Genomic DNA, 20,215 nt, shown 5'->3' on the forward strand with positions numbered 1-20,215 from the left:
GGGATTGTTTTTAGAGCCGAGAAGGTTAAGGGGAGATTTAATAGATGTCTTTAAAATTCTGAAGCGTTTTGATAATTCGGAGTTCCTTTCCAGTGGAAGAAGCGTCAGTACCCAGAGGATGCCGATTTTAAAACAATTGGCAAAAGAGCCAGAAGAGAGCAGAGATATTTTTTATGCTGCAAGTGGTCACAGTCATGAATGTATTGCCTGAAATTCTGGTGGAAGCAGGTTCAATAACTTCAAAAGGGAATTAGAAAATTTCTTGAAGGGGAAAAATTTGTAGGGCTAAGGGGAAAGAGCAGGGGACTGCAATTAATTGGATGGAACTGACACAGGTATGATGGGCCAAATGGTTGTCATTCTATGATCAGATCTGGCTAATCTACATCAAGCACTATTGAGATTGAGCCTTGCTCTTCTACCAAAACTCCCCACTATTCTAAGCTAATCCTGGAGTTTGAAGATAGCCTGCACCATTAACCATAGCCTTAAATCCCCCTTTTATGTTTCCTCCACACTTAACTCTGATGTGAAGTGTGGGGAGCTTGTGGACTTGCTTTCACAAAGACTCAAACAATTGGTTCAGCTTCCTCTTGTCCATCAAACCCAGCCCTGATCCTGCAAACTTCTCTATTTCCCCTCATTCTCTCTCTGGGTTCATCTCTTTTTGGGAGCAGTAGTGGACATTTGAGCCTGCTCTGTCATTCCATTAGCTCTTACTATCTGTATCTCACCTCCATTTCTCTGTCTTTGTTCCATATTCGTTGTTTCCCTTATAAACCAAATCTTATTGATCTCTGGTCAATTCAGGTCTAGCATCCACAACCTTTCGGAGGACTGATTTGCAGATTTCTTCTATCCCTTGCCCTAATAAGGGTTTCCTGGTTTAACTGCAGCGCCTAACTTTAAAATTATGCCCTCTTGTCTGAATACCACACCAGAATGTGATTTTTATATTTACCCTATTATTGTAGACACCTCAATTGCATCACCTCTAAACCTTGTAAACTCGAGGGATTTTTTAAAATTTTATTTGTTCATGGTATGTGAGCGTCCCCAGCAAGGCCAGCATTTGTTGCCCATCCCTAATTGCCCATGAGAAAGTGATGATGAGCACCCTTCCTCCTTGAACTGCTGTAGTCCATGTGGTATAGGCAAACCTGTGCTGTTATGAAGGGAGTTCCAGGATTTTAACCAGGTGACAGTGAAGGAGTGGCAATATAGATCTAAGTCAGGATGGTGTGACTTGAAGGGGTACTTGCAGGTGTTCCCATGAGCCTGCTGCACTTGTCCTTCTAGGTAGTAGAGGTTATGGGTTTGGAAGATCTTGTTGAAACACTGCAGTACATCTTTTATGTGGTACATATAGTTGCCACTGTGCACCAGTGGTGGAGAGAGTGAATATTTGAGGTGGTGGATAGGGTGTCAATCAAGCAAGCTGTTTGTCCTGGATGGCGTTGAGCTACTTGAATGTTGTTGCAGCTGTACTCATCCAGGGAAGTGGAGAGTATTCCATCTCACGCTCTTGACTTGTGCCTTGTATATAGTGGACAAGCTTTGGGGCGTCAGGAGGTGAGTTACTCGCTGCAGAATTCCCAGCCTCTGACCTGCTCTTGCAGCCACAATATTTATATGGCTGATCCAGTAATGTTGTCTGGGTCTTGCTGCATGTGGGCAGTATTTGAGGGGTCTCGCTTGGTACTGAACACTGCAATCTTCAGTGAATCTCTCCACTTCTGATCTTATGATAGAAAGAAGGTCATTGAAGCAGCTGAAGATTGTTGGGCTTGAAGAACCCCTGCAACGATATTCTGGGGCTAGGATGATTGGCCTCCGACAACCACAACCATCTTCCTTTGTGCTAGGCATGATTCCATCTAGTGGAGAGCTTTCCTCCAATTCCCATTGACTTCAGTTTTGCTAGGTCTCCTTAATTCCACACAGTCAAAAGCTGCCTTGATGTCAAGGGAAATTGCTCTCAACTCGCCTCTGGAATTTAGCTCTTTTGCCCATCTTTGGGCTAAGACTGCAATGAGGAATGGAGTGGAGTGACCCTGGTGGAACCCAAACTGAGCATCAGGGGAACGGTTATTGCTGAATAAATGCCATTTGATAGCACTGTCAATGATACCTTCCATCACTTTGCTGATGTTTGAGTAGACTGATTTTGGGCTGTAATTGGCCGGATTGGATTTGACTTTTTTCTGGACAGGACATACCTGGGCAATTTTCCACATTGTTGGGTAGATGTCAGTGTTGTAGCTGTACTGGAACAGCTTGGCTAGGGGCATAGCTAGATCTGGAGCACAAGTCTTCAGTACTACTGCTGGGATGCTGTCAGGGACCATAGCCTTTGCTGTATCCAGTGCCTTCATCCATCATGTGGAGTGAAACAAATTGGCTGAAGACTGGTATCTGTGATGCTGGGGACCTTGGGAAGTGGACAAGATGGATCATCCACTCGCACTTCTGGCTGAAGATGGTGCACACTCTACAGCCTTGACATTTTGCACTGATGTGCTTGGCTCCCCAACTTTGAGGTTGGGAATGTTTGTGGAGGCTCCTCCTCCGGTTAGTTGTTTTGTTGTCCACCACTATTCATGACTTGATGTTACAGGACTGCAGAACTTTAATCTGATCCATTGGTCGTAGGATCGTTTTGCTCTATTGCATACTGCTTCTGTTTAGCATGCTTGTAGTCCCAGGTTGTAGCTTCATCAGCTTGGCACCTCATTTTTTGGCATGCCTGATGCTGCTCCTGGCATGCTCTCCTACACTCTTCATTGAACCAAGGTTGATACCCTGGCTTGATGGTAATGGCAGGTCATGAGGTTACAGATAGTGGTTGAGTACAGTTCTACTGGTGGCCTGTGGTGCTTCATGGATGCCCAGTTTTGAGCTGCTAGATCTATTCTGAATCTTTCCCATTTAGCTTGGTGATCGTGCCACACAACACGATGGAGGGTATCTTCAGTGTGAAGACAGGACTTTGTCTCCACAAGAATTGTGTGGTGGTCATTGCTAATGATACTGTCCTGGACAGACCCATCTGTGACCAGCAGATTGGTGAGGGTGAGGTCAAGTAGGTTTTTCCCCTCTTGTTGGTTCTCTCGCCACCTGCCACAGGCCCAGTCTGGCAGATATGTCCTTCAGTAGTGCTGTCACTGAGCTGCTCTTGGTGATGGACGTTGAAGTCCCCCACTGGTGTACATTCTGTATCCTTGATTCTTCCAAGTGATGAACAACATGGAAGAGTACTGATTAATCAGCTGAGGGAGAGTAGTAGGTGGTTATCAGCAGGGATTCTCCTTGCCCATGTTTGACCTGATGCCCCCTTCAAGGGGTCCAGAGTCATGTTGAGGATTCCTAGGGCTGTTCCTTTCTGACTGTACACCACTATGCCGCCACCTATGGTGATGGAGTCTGGACATTGGCTGTAAGTTATGATTCAGTGAGTATGACTGTCAAGTTATTGCTTGACTATTCTGTTGGACAGCTCTCCTAATTTTGGCGTATGTCCCTGGATGTTGGTGAGAAGGACTGAGCAGGGTGTGCTAGTATGCTGCTGGGTGGTTCTCTTGGTTTTAATTTTCTTTTCTGTAGCAGTTTGATACAACTGAATGGCTTGCTTGGCCATTACAGAAGGCAGTTGAGAGTCAACTGCACTGATGTGGGTGTGGAGTCACATGTAGGCCAGACCGTATAAGGACTGTAGATTTCTTTCCCTAAAGAAGATTAATGGATCAGGATGGGTTTTTAACGACAATCCGGTAATCTTATGGTCAGCATTACTGATACTAGCTTTGATTCCAGGTTCATTCATTGAATTTAAATTCCACCAACGGCTATGGTGGGATTTGAACTCGTGTTTCTAGGGCATTAGTCTGGGCCTCTGGATTACTAGTCCAATAACATTGCCACTATACTACCATCCCTTTATAAATCAGATTTATGCAATCTGTTCTCATTGTTTAACCTCTTAAGCCCTGGTATCTTTATGGTGAATCTGCTGTACACCTTCCAAGGCTAATATATTTTCCTTTAGTTTGCTGCCCAAAGCTGAATGCACTACTCCCAGATGGGGTCTGATCAATAGTTTGCAACTAAATCACTTCCTCATTTTTGAATCGCAATGCCATTGAGAGGATCAAAATTTCCTTAGCCTTCTTGATCACTTTTTGTACCTGTACACTAACTTTTAGTATGCATGAACACCTAAAACCCCTTTGCTCCTCCACAGCTCCCTGTTTCTCAGCATTAAGAAAATATTCCAATTTGCCTTCCTCTGATCGAAAGTGGATAATCTCGCAGGATCCACCCTTGACCCCTATTCCTGCTAGCCTGTTGAGCACTGAACCTTCCTTCCTGGCCCATGTTTTAACTGATACTGTAAACCGTTCCTCCTTCTCTGGTACAATTCCCCCATCCCTTTCAAAACAGTAGTCATTGGCTCCCTCCTCCAAACAACCATCCTTGACCCCTTCTGTCCTTGCAAGCTGTTGCACCAACTTCAACCAATGTTTTCAAAGTTCTTGAATCTGTTCCCACAAACTCCCTTTGAATCTCTACAATCATCAGGTTTCTTCCCCTGACAGCACTGAAATGGCCCTAATCGAAGTCACAAATGACACCCTCTGTGATTATGTTCATGGTACATTATTTCTCATAGACTTCCTGAAGCCTTTGACTCAGTAGACCACACCAACCTTTCCTAATGCCTTTCTTTCGCCCTGCTCAGTGGGACTGACCTCATTTAGTTCCACACTTGCCTCTCAAATGGTAGCCAGAACATCTCCGCAATGACTTCTCTTCCTGCTCGTGTATAGTTATATCTGGAGTGAGTGGCTCAACAATCCACTTTTGGCACCCTCCACTTCCTCATCTGCATGTTGCCTCTCAACAATATCATCCACAAACATGGAGTCAGGTTCCATTGCTTCTGTCCTGTCAAACTGCTTGCTTGACAACCAGTCTCCCTCCAAGGCCTCCCCATCTATTTTCGTAACTCTGTCCAGGCCTATAATTTGCCCAGTTTCCCCAAGCCCCCCCATCTTTATCCAGCCATTTGTGGCTGTGCCTCTAGCTGCCTAGGTCCTAAGTGGGATTCCCTCCCTCAACTCATCATCGCCCTCCATTTTCTCTAATAAAACGTTGAAGACCACAACCATCGTCTTTGGCCTCCAGTCATAAGCTCTACATTCTTGCTATCGATATCATCCCATTCCCCAACTGTCTTGGACCGAACCTGACTTCACAACCTCAGCCTCCTAATTGAACCTTAGCTGGGCTAACCTTCCAACTCCATATCTTTTATCACAAAAGCTGCTTACTTCACCTGCCTCTATACCTGCCTCCGCCATCTGCTCCTGAAATTGTCATCGATGGACTCTCCCCTCGACTGTGGCAATATCCTGCCAAGTCTCCCAATATCCAATCTGAACTTCAGTTGATGCAAAACTCTGCTGCATGTGTCCTGGCCCTGAAGTTAGATTGTATTTTAACTCTCTCCTGCCAAAGCCCTCTACAATTCCAGAATTATCTGGAGAGTCAGAAATAACCTGAGGTGACCAACTGACTTCTCCATCATATCAAGATAAAGTGTAAGGAACTCGTGGATTTCTTGGTCTGCTGGATCAGGCTTATGCCCTCTCCTTGCCCCAGTTCCCCACCCTCTGCAGCCCTGAGTACCCATCCTGCCCTATCCTATCTAAGCTCATCTTATCAGTGATTCATTTTCTGTTCTCATTTAAACTCTTATCTTTTCACCTATCCTTTCTACTTTCCCACCCCACCCCCATACTAGATGATATTGCCTCTACTCAAACATCTGCGGTCTCCTCTTCAAAGTTACCTTTTTAGAAAGCCACTTGATTCTTCCAACCTCACCAATGACCATCCCATGGTCAACTTCCTCCAGCATGGATTCAACACTTGCAGCACCAAACAGCTTTAACCAAACATAAACAACCCCTTGTTTTTTCCCTGTTCGCACTTAGATGACTGCAATATCGCATCTACATCTCATCCCTCACTGATCTCTCTGCAGCATTCAGAATGCTTAACAACACCATCCTCCACTGTGGTTCCACTGCTATCTACCTAATGTGATCAGAGCATTTCCAGCAATGACTACTCCTTGCCATCATCGCCAGGATTTCCTCAAGGATCTATATCTTTCCTCCTCCTATTCCTAATCTATATGATGCTGCTTGACAATATTGTCTGCAGAAACCAAATCAGTTTCCAGCTATATCTTTCCTCCATTTTTCCCAACTGCTTGTCGCCCTTCCAGTCTAAGCAGTCTTGCTCCAGCACAACAATGGGAGGGTCAAGGCTATTATTTTAGCCCATGGTGTAATTTTCATTCTCTGCTAATGATTTCATCTCTCTTGCCAGCCCCACACACAGGCTGAAGTGAATGATAGCTCCCATATCTTGTTTTGACTCTGCTTAACACCTTTCATTCTCTCCATCAAAAAGACAATGCCTACCTCCACCCCAAGCTTTTGGCCACTCCCCCTAAATTCCTGATGTAAAGGGTATTATCTAAATGCAGGTTTTCAGGAGTATTAACGAGTGCATCATTTGATTTTCTGTGAAACATATTTATATATTCCTATCTATTTGTTTAATACATTTGCTGGTTTTGTTTTTCTTTCACTATCATAATGTATGTCTTTGCAGGTTATTTTTAAGGCCAAAGCCAAATATTCTCCAGAACTTAACAAATACAAGTGAGTACTATGTGCACAATCTTTACTGTAGCTATTTTCTAACAAAAAAAGTACATTTTTAAAGAGCATTTTTGTCTAACTTTGGGAATAGCGTAAGTACTTAAAATCTTAATTTAGTAGCAACTGTAGCTGCATATACACAAAATAAAATGTTTGCTGGGGTTCTTTTGGCTATATATCAAAGCAATCTGCACCCAATATCCCCAGTGATTAACCAGTAGGTGGTAACTAACAAAGCTTTATTCATTACACACCCTTGTGGCCTTGCTTTATTTGAATCAAGTTTCTGAAATAGAATCTGCATGGAGTAACATGTAACTAATACAAATTGTTATGAAAATACTTTTTTTATATTTTATGTGAACTCGTGTTTTAAAATTGTGGAAATGGATTCCTTTGGAGGACTGAAGAGATTACACAGATGCTGGACTTTGTTTTTTTTTTAAAAGGTCACTGGAAGGACTTTGGGACTTGGTTTAGAAACACACTTACTGGAAATCACGTGTCTTCAGCTAAATAAACAGCAAAAGCCTTGGTGACTGCGGGGGGGAGTTGTTTACAGAGAAGTGACATGTCAAGATTTATGGTGGTCAAGAGTTGGTTTCATTTTGGACATTGTTTTGAGTCAGTTGGGGGCCAACCTGCTAAGAGAAGCCCAGTTCATCCTTTCTCCACCCCCTGAGAATCCAGTGTGTGATAGCTGAAACCTCTGATGCTGCATTTCACCTGGAAAGCCTGCCAGATTAATCTTCAGTCACCTGAAGAGAACTGCTCCAAAAGGATCCCAGTGACAGCTGTCTGTGCCTAATTTGGAACGCCAGAAAAGGGACAACTGATATAATTCCATATCTTATCCTCTTCCTTCAAGAATTACCAAGTATTTGGCCAAAGTAATTTTTTCTTTTGTAAAGAGATCTTTGCAGAGAACACTTTTTTTTTCTTTAGCCATGCTTTCTGAGGAGGCTTCTGCTGATTTGAGATGGCAAAAAAAGGCTATTCTTGCTGCTTACGAGTTAGTCCCTGAAGCTTGCAGGCAGAAATTCCAGAACTTTTGGAAACAGCCTGGGCAGACTTGCATAGAAATTGAGAGGGTAAAGCAAATTAACTTTGATCGTTGGATGTGGGCACCAAAGGTAAAGGCCATGTATGAGATCCTCGAGGAAATAATTCTCCTTTTTAAGAATGTAAAAATTCACTCCCTCCATTATTAGGAACTCATGTAGAGAACCAGAAGGTTTCAATAGCTAGACAGGTAGCTGAGATCGCTGCGTACAAGCTTGTTTACAAGCTTGCCCGTCACCCCCACAAACCTGAGAAGGATATAAGGTGGGAGGGTGAAAAGAAGGAAAGTAGCTGAGGACAAGTGATAGCTGGGAATGCCCCAGGATCTCCTCAAGCCAGAGAGGAAGATGTTTTGGGTGGAAGTGAGGTCCAAAAGTCTAAGTGCCATATGATGGGACGCCTTCATGCAGAATGCTAGAAGTTGCGGGGTAAACCCATGGGACTTATTGGGGTACACAAAGCCAATGCAGAGAAAGGAGCCCTGACCGAGAGGACAACCGATCAGGCTGTAGCTCTGACTGCAGCTGTAAGACCAAGTGCAAAAATTGCTGAGTGTGGGTGATGTGAAAAGATACCTGAGAGTTATAGGGAATTCTTGTCAAAAGGAAAAGTAATTCCTCCTCCCTCAAGTGAGGCAAGTAAACCTATAGTTATACTTGGGGATACAGGAGCCATCCAAACACTTTTTTGCTGACGAGAGGCATACCTTTTCACCAGAGCGCAGTGAATGGTAGCAGCAGGGAGTATATACCCATACCTTTGTATTGGTTGCATCTGGAGTGTGACCTAATGTCTGGAATGGTAACTCTGGGAGTTGTCCGTGGATGGAGTTGATCTACTCCTGGGGAATGATTTGGCTTCACAAATACCAAGTGAAGTCAAAGAGACAGAACAGTTGCAGGAAAAGTTTCCAGGAATTTTTCCTTGTGTAGTGACCTGAGCCAATGGCTAAACAAGTTCCATTGTCAGAGGTCAAATTGGCATCACCGACAGCCGAATACCTGAAACTTTGGAGTTTGGATAAGCCGAAGGAAATGTTCAGTAAGTCTTCTCTGATCAAGGCTCAGCAAGCCGATCCAGAGTTTAGTAAAGCGGCACAATCTGCTTGAACTGAAGCTGAAGCAAAGGGAGTTCCAGAAGACTTCGATATTAAAAATGGGATTCTGATGAGGAGGTGGAGACCTCCTCACAGGCCTGCGGAAGAGGAATGGACGGTGGTTCCAGATAGTGGTACTGCCCAAGTATCACCATGAAATATTAAGGATAGCCCATGAACTTCCTATGGCAGGACATGTGGGGATCCAGAAGACCCAATCCTGTACAAATTGACATTTTTACTGGTCAGGCCTTTACAAGGACATGGTGCAGTTCTGTAAAACGTGCCAGATTGTGGGGAAAACCGCAACCTGCCATAAAACTGGCACCTGTAATTCCCATATCAGTTTTTGGGGAACCATTTAGTATGGTATTGGTAGACTGTGTAGGACCTTTACCGAAAACAAAAGCAGGACATCAGTATATACTCACTATTATGGATATGGCTACTTGGTTCCTGGAGGCCATTCCCTTTAGAACAATCTCTACTAAGGTAGTGGTAGAGAAGTTAACCCAGTTCTTCACTCTATATGGATTGCTGGTTGAAATTCAGTCTGATCCAGGTTCCAATTTTATGTTTAAAATTTTTCAGGAAGTTGAGTTATCTGGGTACAGCTCTGTCCTCAGCATACCACTCCGACACGAGGGGCTTTCGAGAGATACCAATCAGACCCTCAAAACAATGATCAGGGCAGACTGTCATGAATATCCCCATGATTGGGACAAAGGGCTGGAATTTCTTTTGTTTGGCACTTGGGATTCACCTAATGAGTCTACTGGTTTTAGTCCCTTTGAATTAGTTTATGGACATGAGATAAGAGGTCTTTTAAAACTAATCAAAGAAAAGCTTTTAGAACAGAGGGTGAATCTTCTGTATTAGGTTATGTATCAGTGTTCCAGGAACCGCTCTGAAACACCTGAAAGTTTCCCAAGCAACCATGAAGAAATGGGCAGACAAACGTGCCAAGACCCGAACATTTCAACCAGAGGATGAAGTATTAGTATTACTGTCTTTACAGGGTGAACTGCTGAAGGAACCATTCAGTAGTCCATATGGAGTAGTCAAAAGGATTGGAAAAGTAAATTATTTGACACCCCAGATCGCCAGAAAAAGAATCGGCTGTGTCACATCATTACGTTGAAACAATATCACTGCCAGGTGGTGGCTAAGCCAGCAGAGGTACGTCAGGTAGTAGGGATAGTGTGAATGAGGCAGGTGGAGGCCCAGACTATTCTCAAATTGAACCTCCCTACTATCCGGTTAGCTATTACTGAGTTGTTAGAGATTAGCCAGTATGCTTGTATATTTAGATGCAGAACAAGAAGACCTAACAAGGCTACTCACAGCATTTAAAGGAGTCTGTAGGATAAGCCAGGATGTACAACCTTAGCCATGCATGATGTGGATGTAGGAGAATCCTCTCCTATAAAAGAGCATTCTTATCGTTTCAATTCAGAGAAACAGGCCCAGGTGAAAGCAGAAATCCAATATATGTTGGAAAACCATCTAATTGAACATAGTCAAAGCAGCTGGAGTTCCCCAGTCATGTTGGTGCCTAAGCCTGGAGGTTCAACTAGATTTTTGCATAGACTACAGAAAGTTAATGCAGTAACAAAGGCAGACTCCTACCCAATTCCTTGCTTGGAAGACTGTATTGACATAGTTGGCAGTGCCACGTTTCTTACAAAAATAGATTTGTTCAAGAGATACTGGCAGTTTCCTTCTTAATGCCCTAAGCTAAAGAAATATCAGCCTTTGTCCACACCCAATGATCTTTCCAATGCCAAGTGATGCCATTTGGGCTAAAAAAAAAAAGCTCCCAGCAACATATCAGAGATTCATGAGCCAAGTGGTAGCCAGTGTTCCTAACTGTGTGGTTTACCTTGATGTGCTGGTATGCAGTGTTACTTGGAAGGACCACTTGGAACAACTAAAAGCTCAGTTTAGAAACTTGCAATCAGCTGATTTGGTAATGAACCTTGCCAAAAGTGAATTTGCAAAGTAGGGCAAGGACAAATGTTGCCAAGAACAGCAAAAGTGCTAGCATTGGAGTTCCCTTCCCCTAAGAGTGAATGAAAAATGAGGTTTTTGGAGATGTGTGGTTTCTACTGCAAGTTTTTACCAAATTTTAGCACTATAGCTGCTCCACTGATGGATTTGCTACAAAAAAAAAAGAAAGGTAGTATGGTTATGAGAGCCTCTCAAAAGATGCTTGGGACTGAAAGCCATTTTGATCAATGAACCAGTGTTGGCTGCCCCAAATTTCACCAAGCCCTTCAAGGTAGCAATTGATGCCAGTGACCTGGGGGTAGGTGCAGTCCTGTTACAAGATGATGAATCAGTCATAGAAAGGCCAGTGGGATACTTTTCCAAAAAGCTAAATCGACACCAAGAGATACTCCACAGTGGAAAAAGAAACCCTGGGCTTACTGTTAGCTCTTAAGCATTTTGAAGTACATGTCCTCCACGACTACAGAGAGATACTAGTACATACTGATCATAATGCCCTAGCCTTTGTGGGAAAAATTCAGGAATCAGAATGCCAGACTATTTCAATTGAGTTTACTATTGCAGCCCTATCACTTAAAGATTATCCACATTGCAAGGAAAAACCATGTAATTGCAGATGCTTTGTCTAGAATTTAATTTTGCTTTGAATTATCTCTGTACAAAGATGGTACAGGGCATAACTGTATTAGTTACAGGTAAAAAGTGAATGTGTAAATGTGTTTTGATATTCATTTTTTCCCCCACTCTTTGTAATGAAACACATTTAAAAATGGTGTTTCATTCCTCCAAGGATGGAGGTGTTATGAAAGTACTTCCATTCTTTTATATTTTGTGAGGACTCATGTTTTAAAATTGTGGAAATGGATTCCTTTGGAGGACTGAAGAGATTACGCAGATGCTGGACTTTTTTTTAAAAAAAAAAGGTCGCTGGAAAGATTTTGAGACTTGGTTCAGAAACACACTTGCTGGAAGTCACATGTCTTCAGCTAAGTAAACAGCAAAAGCCTTGGTGACTGTGGAGGGAGTTGTTTAGAGAAGTGACATGTCAAGATTTATGGTGGTCAAGAGTTGGTATCATTTTGAACATTGTTTTGAGTCAGTTGGAGGTCAGCCTGCTAAGAGAAGACCAGTTCATTCTTTGAGAAACCCTGAGAATCCAGTGTGTGATAGCTGAAACCGCTGATGCTGCATTTCTCCTGGAAAGCCTACCAGACTCATCCTCAGTCACCTGAAGATAATTGTTCCAAAAAGATCCCAGTGACAGCTGTCTATGTATTTGGGATGCCAGAAAAGGGACAACTAATATCATTCCTTATCTTATCCTCTTCCTTCAAGAATTAACAAGTATTTGGCCAAAGTAGTTTTTTTTCTTTTTGTAAAGAGATCTCTGCAGAGAAGACTTTTTTTTCTTTACCTGTGTCTGTTTGTTGGGCATATTTAAGGGAACTGTCATATTTCAATCTGTTAATGCTTTGCATCTTACTAAATAAGGCTGGTTATAAATTGATTTTGTTTATTAAAGAAACTTGGTGCATTTTATTCTGAATTAAAATAAGAGTATATAATCGGCTGTATCGGTAACTGGGTAAACATTTAAATGTTGTGAGAAGTGGAACTAGAGAAAGACAGTGCACTCCACCCACCTTGGTCATAACAAAATTGAGTTTATTGGGGCTAACTCAAACAGCAGATGAAAATGCAATAAGCGTACTCTAACTACTTTTCCTTAATGTTTACAGGATTCCATTACGTCTAGCATTCTTATTTGCTAGCATTCTGTTTCTGGTGGTGAACTTCACGTGTGCAGTGCTTGTCCAAGGAAATGTGCCAGAAAGCCAGTTGAAATGGACTGTTTTTGCTCGAGTACTCATCAATGACAGCCTCTTTGTCCTTTGTGCCATTTCATTAGCAGTGTGCATCTTCAAAATTGCAAAAATGTCATCTGCGAATGTATATCTTGAGTCAAAGGTAAAAAGTCAAATTTGTTTCTTTGACTTTTTTTTTAAACCAAGTGCACAAAATGTTTTGGTAAATAGTCTAGGTGTATTCATTTTTACTAGCATCTAATGTCTGTCTGCTTTAAGTAAGTTAGTAAAAAGTTAATTTAAAAATTAATTTGTTTTACTTTGAAAATGCCAATCAATCCGGTTGCATTATTGTATCTTTCAGTTTCGAGTTTGAAGTTTAAGCTGTTTTAATGACACTCATTTACACTGTCAGGATCAATAAAGCAGCAGAAACGTTGAATTCAGTTTACAATAGTTCCAGCTGTGGATTTCTACAGATTAAGGCCTTATGTCAGAGTGTGGGGGGAGAAATTGCCCAAAGTCACTTGATATTGAGCCCATACAGCGATCAGGTGGGCTCATCATCCCATCAGTCAAGGGAGGGCGTGGTACTAGATCACAAGTGAACTGTCACTCTGTCTCCTAATCATTGCAGTAAGCATTGTAATTTCTTATTTGGGTGCAGAAATTGTACCCTAATGTTCAGTGTCAAATCTCAATTTTGTTTTACTGTGACTACAGCGCTTTGTTTCTATATTTCTATTTTTCAAACTTAAAAAAATAGGAGCAGGAGTAGGCCACTCGGCCCTTCGAGCTTGCTCCACCATTCATTATGATCATGGCTGATCATCCAACTCAGTAACCTGTTCCTACTTTCCCCCCATTTCCTTTGATCCCTTTTGCCCCAAGAGCTATATCTAACTCCTTCTTGAAAACAAACAATATTTTGGCCTCAACTGCTTTCTGTGGTAGCGAATTCCACAGGCTCACCACTCTCTCTAGGTTAAGAAATTTCTCCTCATCTTAGTCCAGAAAGGTTTACCCCGTATCCTTAGACTATGACCCCTGGTTCTGGACACCCCCACCATCGGGAACATCCTTCCTGCATCTACTCTGTCAAATCCTGTCAGAATTTTATAGGTTTTCATGAGAACCCCCCTCACTCTTCTGAACTCCAGCGAATATAATCCTAACCGACTCAATCTCTCCTCATACGTCAGTCCTGCCATCCCACGAATCAGTCTGGTAAACTTTCACTGCACTCCCTCTATAGCAAGAACATCCTTCCTCAGATAAGGAGACCAAAACGGCACACAATATTCCAGGTGTGGCCTCACCAAGGCCCTGTATAATTGCAGCATGACATTGCTGCTCCTGTACTCGAATCCTCTCGCTATGAAGGCCAACATACCATTTGCCTTTTTTACCGCCTGTTGGACCTGCATGCTTACCTTCAGCGACTGGTATGCAAGAACACCCAGGTCTCGCTGCATATTCCCCCCTCAGTTTATAGCCGTTCAGCCCTAGCTACCTGAAAGCTGATGTGGTTGAACATTTATCAATGACCTTTAATCCTTACAGACAGCATAACAAGATATATATATATTTTCCTTTTCAGGGAACGTCAGTTTGTCAGGCCACTCTTGTGGGTGCTGCAGTGATCCTGCTTTATATATCAAGGGCTTCCTATAACCTGGTCGTGGTTTTCATGGCTCCAGAAGATAGGCCCAGTTCATTCAACTATGGCTGGTACAATGTGTCTGATCAGGTAGCTGTATATGAGGGCTTTTTTCTTTTTAGCACTACTACAATTTTCATTTGAAAAGAGGACAGCTGTATAGTTTTATGGCATTTTACGTCTCAGCAGAGACATCACTGGTAATGTATATTTTGCATTTTGAACAATGAATAACTGAGATTTAAGATTTTGGGAGTTAATTAGAAGTATACTGTACCCCCACACACCCTTATCAACCATTTAACATTCTATTCTTGCCGTTGGTAATAGCTAATGTACCATTTGGCAAATACACAAATTGGAATTACAGTGCAAGGTTTGCTGAATTGAGATTAAATGAATCTAAATAGGGCAGTATTTTCAACAATGCCATCACAGTACAGGCTATCTTCAAGCTACAGTAATGCATGTCGTCAAATTTAGGATTGAAACAGTATGTGCATTTAAGTTCTTAGTGAAATTTACTGGAATGTGCTACCTACTGTAATGTAATCTTCAGTCTTGCACTTCTATTAAAATGTAATGTCAGTTGATTCTATTTTTAATTAGCCTTTGCTGGTTGTCTTTCTCATGAATATGTTCCATTTCAATTGGTTTACTATTGTATTAAGTTGCATTAATGTTTGCTTTACAGGCTGACGTTGAAAAAGTCAGTGACCAAGCTTATGTGGCGTTTGGAATCATTCTTTTCCTTTGGGAGCTGTTGCCTACAAGCTTGGTGGTGTTTTTTTTCAGGGTGCAGAGACCAAATCAAAATCTGGTACGAAATTATTTTTAGCAAGTATGATAACGTAATTTTCCATTGATCTACCATATGCCTCAAATACCAACTTTTTTTAAATTTCTGAAAATTATTTAATGTTCTCCTGTGTTCTGCTGAAGGATGTGTTAGGAACAGGAACATAGAAGTAGGAGTACACCATTCAGCCCCTCAAGCCTGTTCTGCTATTCAAATTAATCGTAGCTGATCTGTGCCTCAACTCTATTTACCCCAGCTGAGTTCTGTATCCCTTGATGTCCTTTTCCAGTAGGAATCTATCAACCTCTGTCTAGAAAGCTCCAGTTGACCCAGTATTCACTAATCCATGCTGACTTTCTTTGATCAACTGATATTGTCCAACTGCTCAGTCACGCTGTCTTTGATCAATTTGTGTAAATTTCCCACAATTGATGCTGAACTGACAGGTCTGTAGTTATCGGTTTCTCCCTCCTTCCCTAAAATAATGAAGTGGCATTTGGAATTTTCCAATCCAGAGGCACAATTCTGGAATATGAGAGCTTTGTAAAATTTATAATTAGTGTATTCACAATTCACCTATTTATTTTAATACTCTCTGATGGAAGCCATTAAGTGCTAGAGATTTGTATACCTTAAGTCCAATTATTTTTGACATTAGCATTTTTTCATTTACTAAATCCACTATGTTCCTCCCTTTAACTACATTTTTAGGTTCCCTTATAGTGCTGATATTTTGTCCTTTTGCACCATTGTGCAAACTGATGCAAAATATTCATTTGAACAATCTACCATTTGTTCATTATAGTCTTGTCCGCATCTATCTTCAATTTTCCCATGTTCTCCTTTTACCCCTCTCTTTCAATATATTTTTGCTATGAGCTTTTAATATCCCCTCTAAGTTTTATTTAATGCTTTTTTTTTACCTCATTACTTTATTTTGTATCCTTTTTATTGCTTTTTTGCTCTATCTGCTGGATTTCCACTTTTCCTTGCATTGTTGTAAGTTTGATACAGCCACTTGCCCCATTTATTGACCATGGTTTCTTAACTACACAAGTGCCTTTTCGGGGCATGTACTGGTTTTGTATTGTATCAAAAAATTACTTTGAATATTTCCCACTGTTTTTTAGATTTACCCATTAACAGTTTAACCAGGTTTAATATAATCAGTATGTTCATCAACCCTTTGAAGTTTGATGTCTTAAATTTAAAATCTTTGACTCTTCCTTCTCCTTCTCAAATTGAATATCCAATTAAATCAAATTATGGTCACTACTTTCAAGACTTGGTGTGAATTTTCCATTCCAGCCTCCAGCTAGTTTAAATCTTTCCCCACTACTCAATTATCCTCTTCACAAGGGCATGGGTACCTCTCCCATTTAGATAAAGGTCATCCCATCTGTACAGCACTCCTTGGCTCCAAAACTGGTCCCATTGTCCCAGGAATCTGGTGAATATTACTTATGGGTAAAATTGAGAATCTGATCATCATTTTTTTGTTACTCTGTGCACTGGTACTGTTGGCAAAGAATGTTGTACATGCTTACATAATGTTTGAGTAATTTAAAAATACATTGATATCTGGATCATTGGGATCTCTTCAGGGACAGGTGGGACCTGTACAAGAAGGACGGGTTGCATCTAAACTGGGGGGGCACAAATATCCTGGCTGCGAGGTTTGCTAGTGTCACTCGGGAGGGTTTAAGCTAGTGTGGCAGGGGGGTGGGAACCAGGGCAGTAGGACAGCAGGTGAAATAACTGAGGGGAACTAGTAAATAAGGCCAGTAGGACTAAGAGGAAGAGCAGGCAGGGAGATGTTGTTGAGCACAGCAGGACTGGTGGTCTGAAGTGCATTTGTTTCAATGCAAAAAGTATAACCGGTAAGTCAGATGAACTTAGAGCTTGGATTAGTACTTGGAAATATGATGCTGTTGCAATTACAGCGACTTGGTTGAGGGAAGGACAGGATTGGCAGCTAAATGTTCCGGGATTTAGAAGCTTCATGCGGGATAGAGGGGGATGTAAAAGGGGTGGGGGAGTTGCATTACTGGTTAAGGAGAATATCACAGCTGTACTGTGAGAGGACACCTCGGAGGGGTCATGCAGCGAGGCAATATGGGTGGAGCTCAGGAATAGAAAGGGTGCAGTCACGATGTTGGGGGTTTACTACAGGCCTCTCAACAGCCAGCGGGAGATAGAGGAGCAGATATGTAGACAGATTTTGGAAAGATGTAAAGGTAACTGGGTTGTAGTGGTGGGTGATTTTAACTTCCCCTATATTGACTGGGACTCACTTAGTGCTAGGGGCTTGGATGGGGCAGAATTTGTAACGAGCATCCAGGAGAGCTTCTTGAAACAATATGTAGATAGTCCGACTAGGGAAGGGGCCATACTGGACCTGGTATTGGGGAATGAACCCGGCCAAGTGGTCAAAGTCTTGGTAGGGGAGCATTTCGGGAACAGTGACCATATTCCGTAAGTTTTAAGGTACATGTGGATAAGGATAAGAGTAGTCCTCAGGTGAAGGTGCTAAATTGGGGGAAGGCTAATTATAACAATATTAGGCAGGAACTGGAGAATTTAGATTGGGGGCAGCTGTTTGAGGGTAAATCAACATCTGACATGTGGGAGTCTTTCAAACATCAGTTGATTAGAATCCAGGACCGGCATGTTCCTGTGAGGAAAAAAGATAAGTATGGCAAGTTTCGGGAACCTTGGATAATGAGGAATATTGTGAGCCTAGTCAAAAAGAAAAAGGAAGCATTCGTAAGGGCTAGAAGGCTGGGACCAGACGAAGCCCTTGAATATAACGAAAGTAGGAAGGAACTTAAGCGAGGAGTCAGGAGGGCTAAGAGGGGTCATGAAAAGTCATTGGCAAACGTGATTAAGGAGAATCCCAAGGCTTTTTATACATATATAAAGAGCAAGAGGGTAACCAGGCAAAGGGTTGGCCCACTCAAGGACAGAGGAGGGAATCTGTGTGGAACCAGAGGAAATGGATGAGGTACTAAACGAGTACTTTGCATCAGTATTCACCAAAGAGAAGGAATTGGTCGATGATGAGTCTAGGGAAGGGAGTGTAGATAGTCTGGGTCATGTCGTTATCAAAAAGGAGGAAGTGTTGGGCGTCTTGCAAAGCATTAAGGTAGATAAGTCCCCAGGGCCTGATGGGATCTACCCCAGAATACTGAAGGAGGCAAGGGAAGAAATTGGTGGGGCCTTGACAGAAATCTTTGCATCCTCATTGGCTACAGGTGAGGTCCCAGAGGACTGGAGAATAGCCAATGTTGTTCCTTTGTTTAAGAAGGGTAGCAAGGATAATTCAGGAAATTATAGGCCGGTGAGCCTTATGTCAGTGGTAGGGAAATTATTAGAGAAGATTATTCAGGGCAGGATTTACTCCCATTTGGAAACAAATGAACTTATTAGCGAGAGGCAGCATGGTTTTGTGAAGGAGAGGTTGTGTCTCTCTAACTTGATCGAGTTTTTTGAGGAAGTGACAAAGATGATTGATGAAGGAAGGGCAGTGGATGTTGTCTATATGGACTTCAGTAAAGCCTTTGACAAGGTCCCTCATGACAGACTGGTACAAAAGCTGAAGTCACACAGGATCAGAGGGGAGCTGGCAAGATGGATACAGAACTGGCTCTGCCATAGAAGACAGGGTAGCAGTGGAAGGGTGCTTTTCTGAATGGAGGGCTGTGACTAGTGGTGTTCCACAGGGATCAGTGCTGGGACCTTTGCTGTTTGTAGTATATATAAATGATTTGGAGGAAAATGTATCTGGTCTGATTAGTAAGTTTGTGGATGACACAAAGGTTGGTGGAGTTGCGGATAATGATGAGGATTGTCAGAGGATACAGCAGGATTTAGATCGGTTGGAGACTTGGGCGGAAAATTGGCAGATGGAGTTTAATCCAGACAAATGTGAGGTAATGCATTTTGGAAGGTCTAATACAGGTGGGAAGTATACAGTAAATGGCAGAACCCTTGGGAGTATTGACAGGCAGAGAGATCTGGGCGTACAGGTCCACAGGTCACAAAGTGGCAACGCAGGTGGATAAGGTAGTCAAGAAGGCATACGGCATGCTTGCCAATTTTTATACTCTATGCCCCGACCGATGAAGGCAAGTCATGCTGCAGCTGTACAGAACCTTAGTTAGGCCACACTTGGAATATTGCGTGCAATTCTGGTCGCCACACTACCAGAACGACGTGGAGGCTTTGGAGAGGGTACAGAAGAGGTTTACCAGGATGTTGCCTGGTCTGGAGGGCATTAGCTATGAGGAGAGGTTGGATAAACTCTGGTTGTTTTCACTGGAACGACGGAGGTGGAGGGGCGACATGATAGAGGTTTACAAAGTTATGAGTGGCATGGACAGAGTGGATAGTCAGAAGCTTTTTCCCAGGGTGGAAGAGTCAGTTACTAGGGGACATAGGTTTAAGGTGCGAGGGGCAAAGTTTAGAGGGGATGTGCAAGGTAAGTTCTTTACACAGAGGGTGGTGAGTGCCTGGAACTTGCTGCCCGGGGAGGTGGTGGAAGCAGGTACGATAGTGACGTTTAAGAGGCATCTTGACAAATACATGAATAGGATGGGAATAGAGGGATACGGTCCCGAGAAGTGCAGAAGGTTTTAGTTTAGATGGGCATCAAGATCGGTGCAGGCTTGGAGGGCCGAATGGCCTGTTCCTGTGCTGTACTGTTCTTTGTTCTCATTACAAGCACATCTGCAGTTTTGCACCCTGAAATCCCCAATATAGTTTCTGGTAACCATTTAAGAACTTATTGGACATTTCACTTGTAAATTAACCTTAATTGTTTGCTAGTCCTAAACAAAACCAGCACTGTTGTTCATCAGTCTTGTAGCACAATATGTTTAATTCACAAGATAATGACAGATGAGAAAAGCCAGTCAGCCCATCTTAGTACCTATCATTCTGCAGATTTTTTAAAGCTGACTGTGTACCTCTAAAATGTGTACTTTATGGGGTATTGCAGTTTTTTAAACTTTTTTTTATTCTGGTGGCAACTTTCATTAAACATGCTTC

At 42.4% G+C, this 20,215-nt stretch overlaps 1 protein-coding gene across 4 annotated transcripts in view; it reads left to right on the forward strand.

Moving 5' to 3' along the window:
* The window catches only part of gpr137c (G protein-coupled receptor 137c), a 53,993-nt gene that overhangs the window by 10,148 nt on the left and 23,630 nt on the right, over nt 1-20,215 (forward strand). For all 4 annotated transcript variants that reach the window (XR_010975693.1, XM_068039126.1, XM_068039127.1 and 1 more), the window contains exons 2-5: nt 6,685-6,734; nt 12,642-12,870; nt 14,308-14,457; nt 15,062-15,187. Coding sequence is in view for 3 of the 4 variants with exons in the window: in XM_068039126.1 (XP_067895227.1) it covers nt 6,685-6,734; nt 12,642-12,870; nt 14,308-14,457; nt 15,062-15,187 (555 nt within the window). In the remaining variant the exon portion in view is untranslated. The remainder of the gene's footprint in view (nt 1-6,684; nt 6,735-12,641; nt 12,871-14,307; nt 14,458-15,061; nt 15,188-20,215) is intronic.

Source organism: Heterodontus francisci, chromosome 9, assembly GCF_036365525.1.
Source record: "Heterodontus francisci isolate sHetFra1 chromosome 9, sHetFra1.hap1, whole genome shotgun sequence".
Classification (NCBI taxonomy): Eukaryota; Metazoa; Chordata; class Chondrichthyes; order Heterodontiformes; family Heterodontidae; genus Heterodontus; species Heterodontus francisci.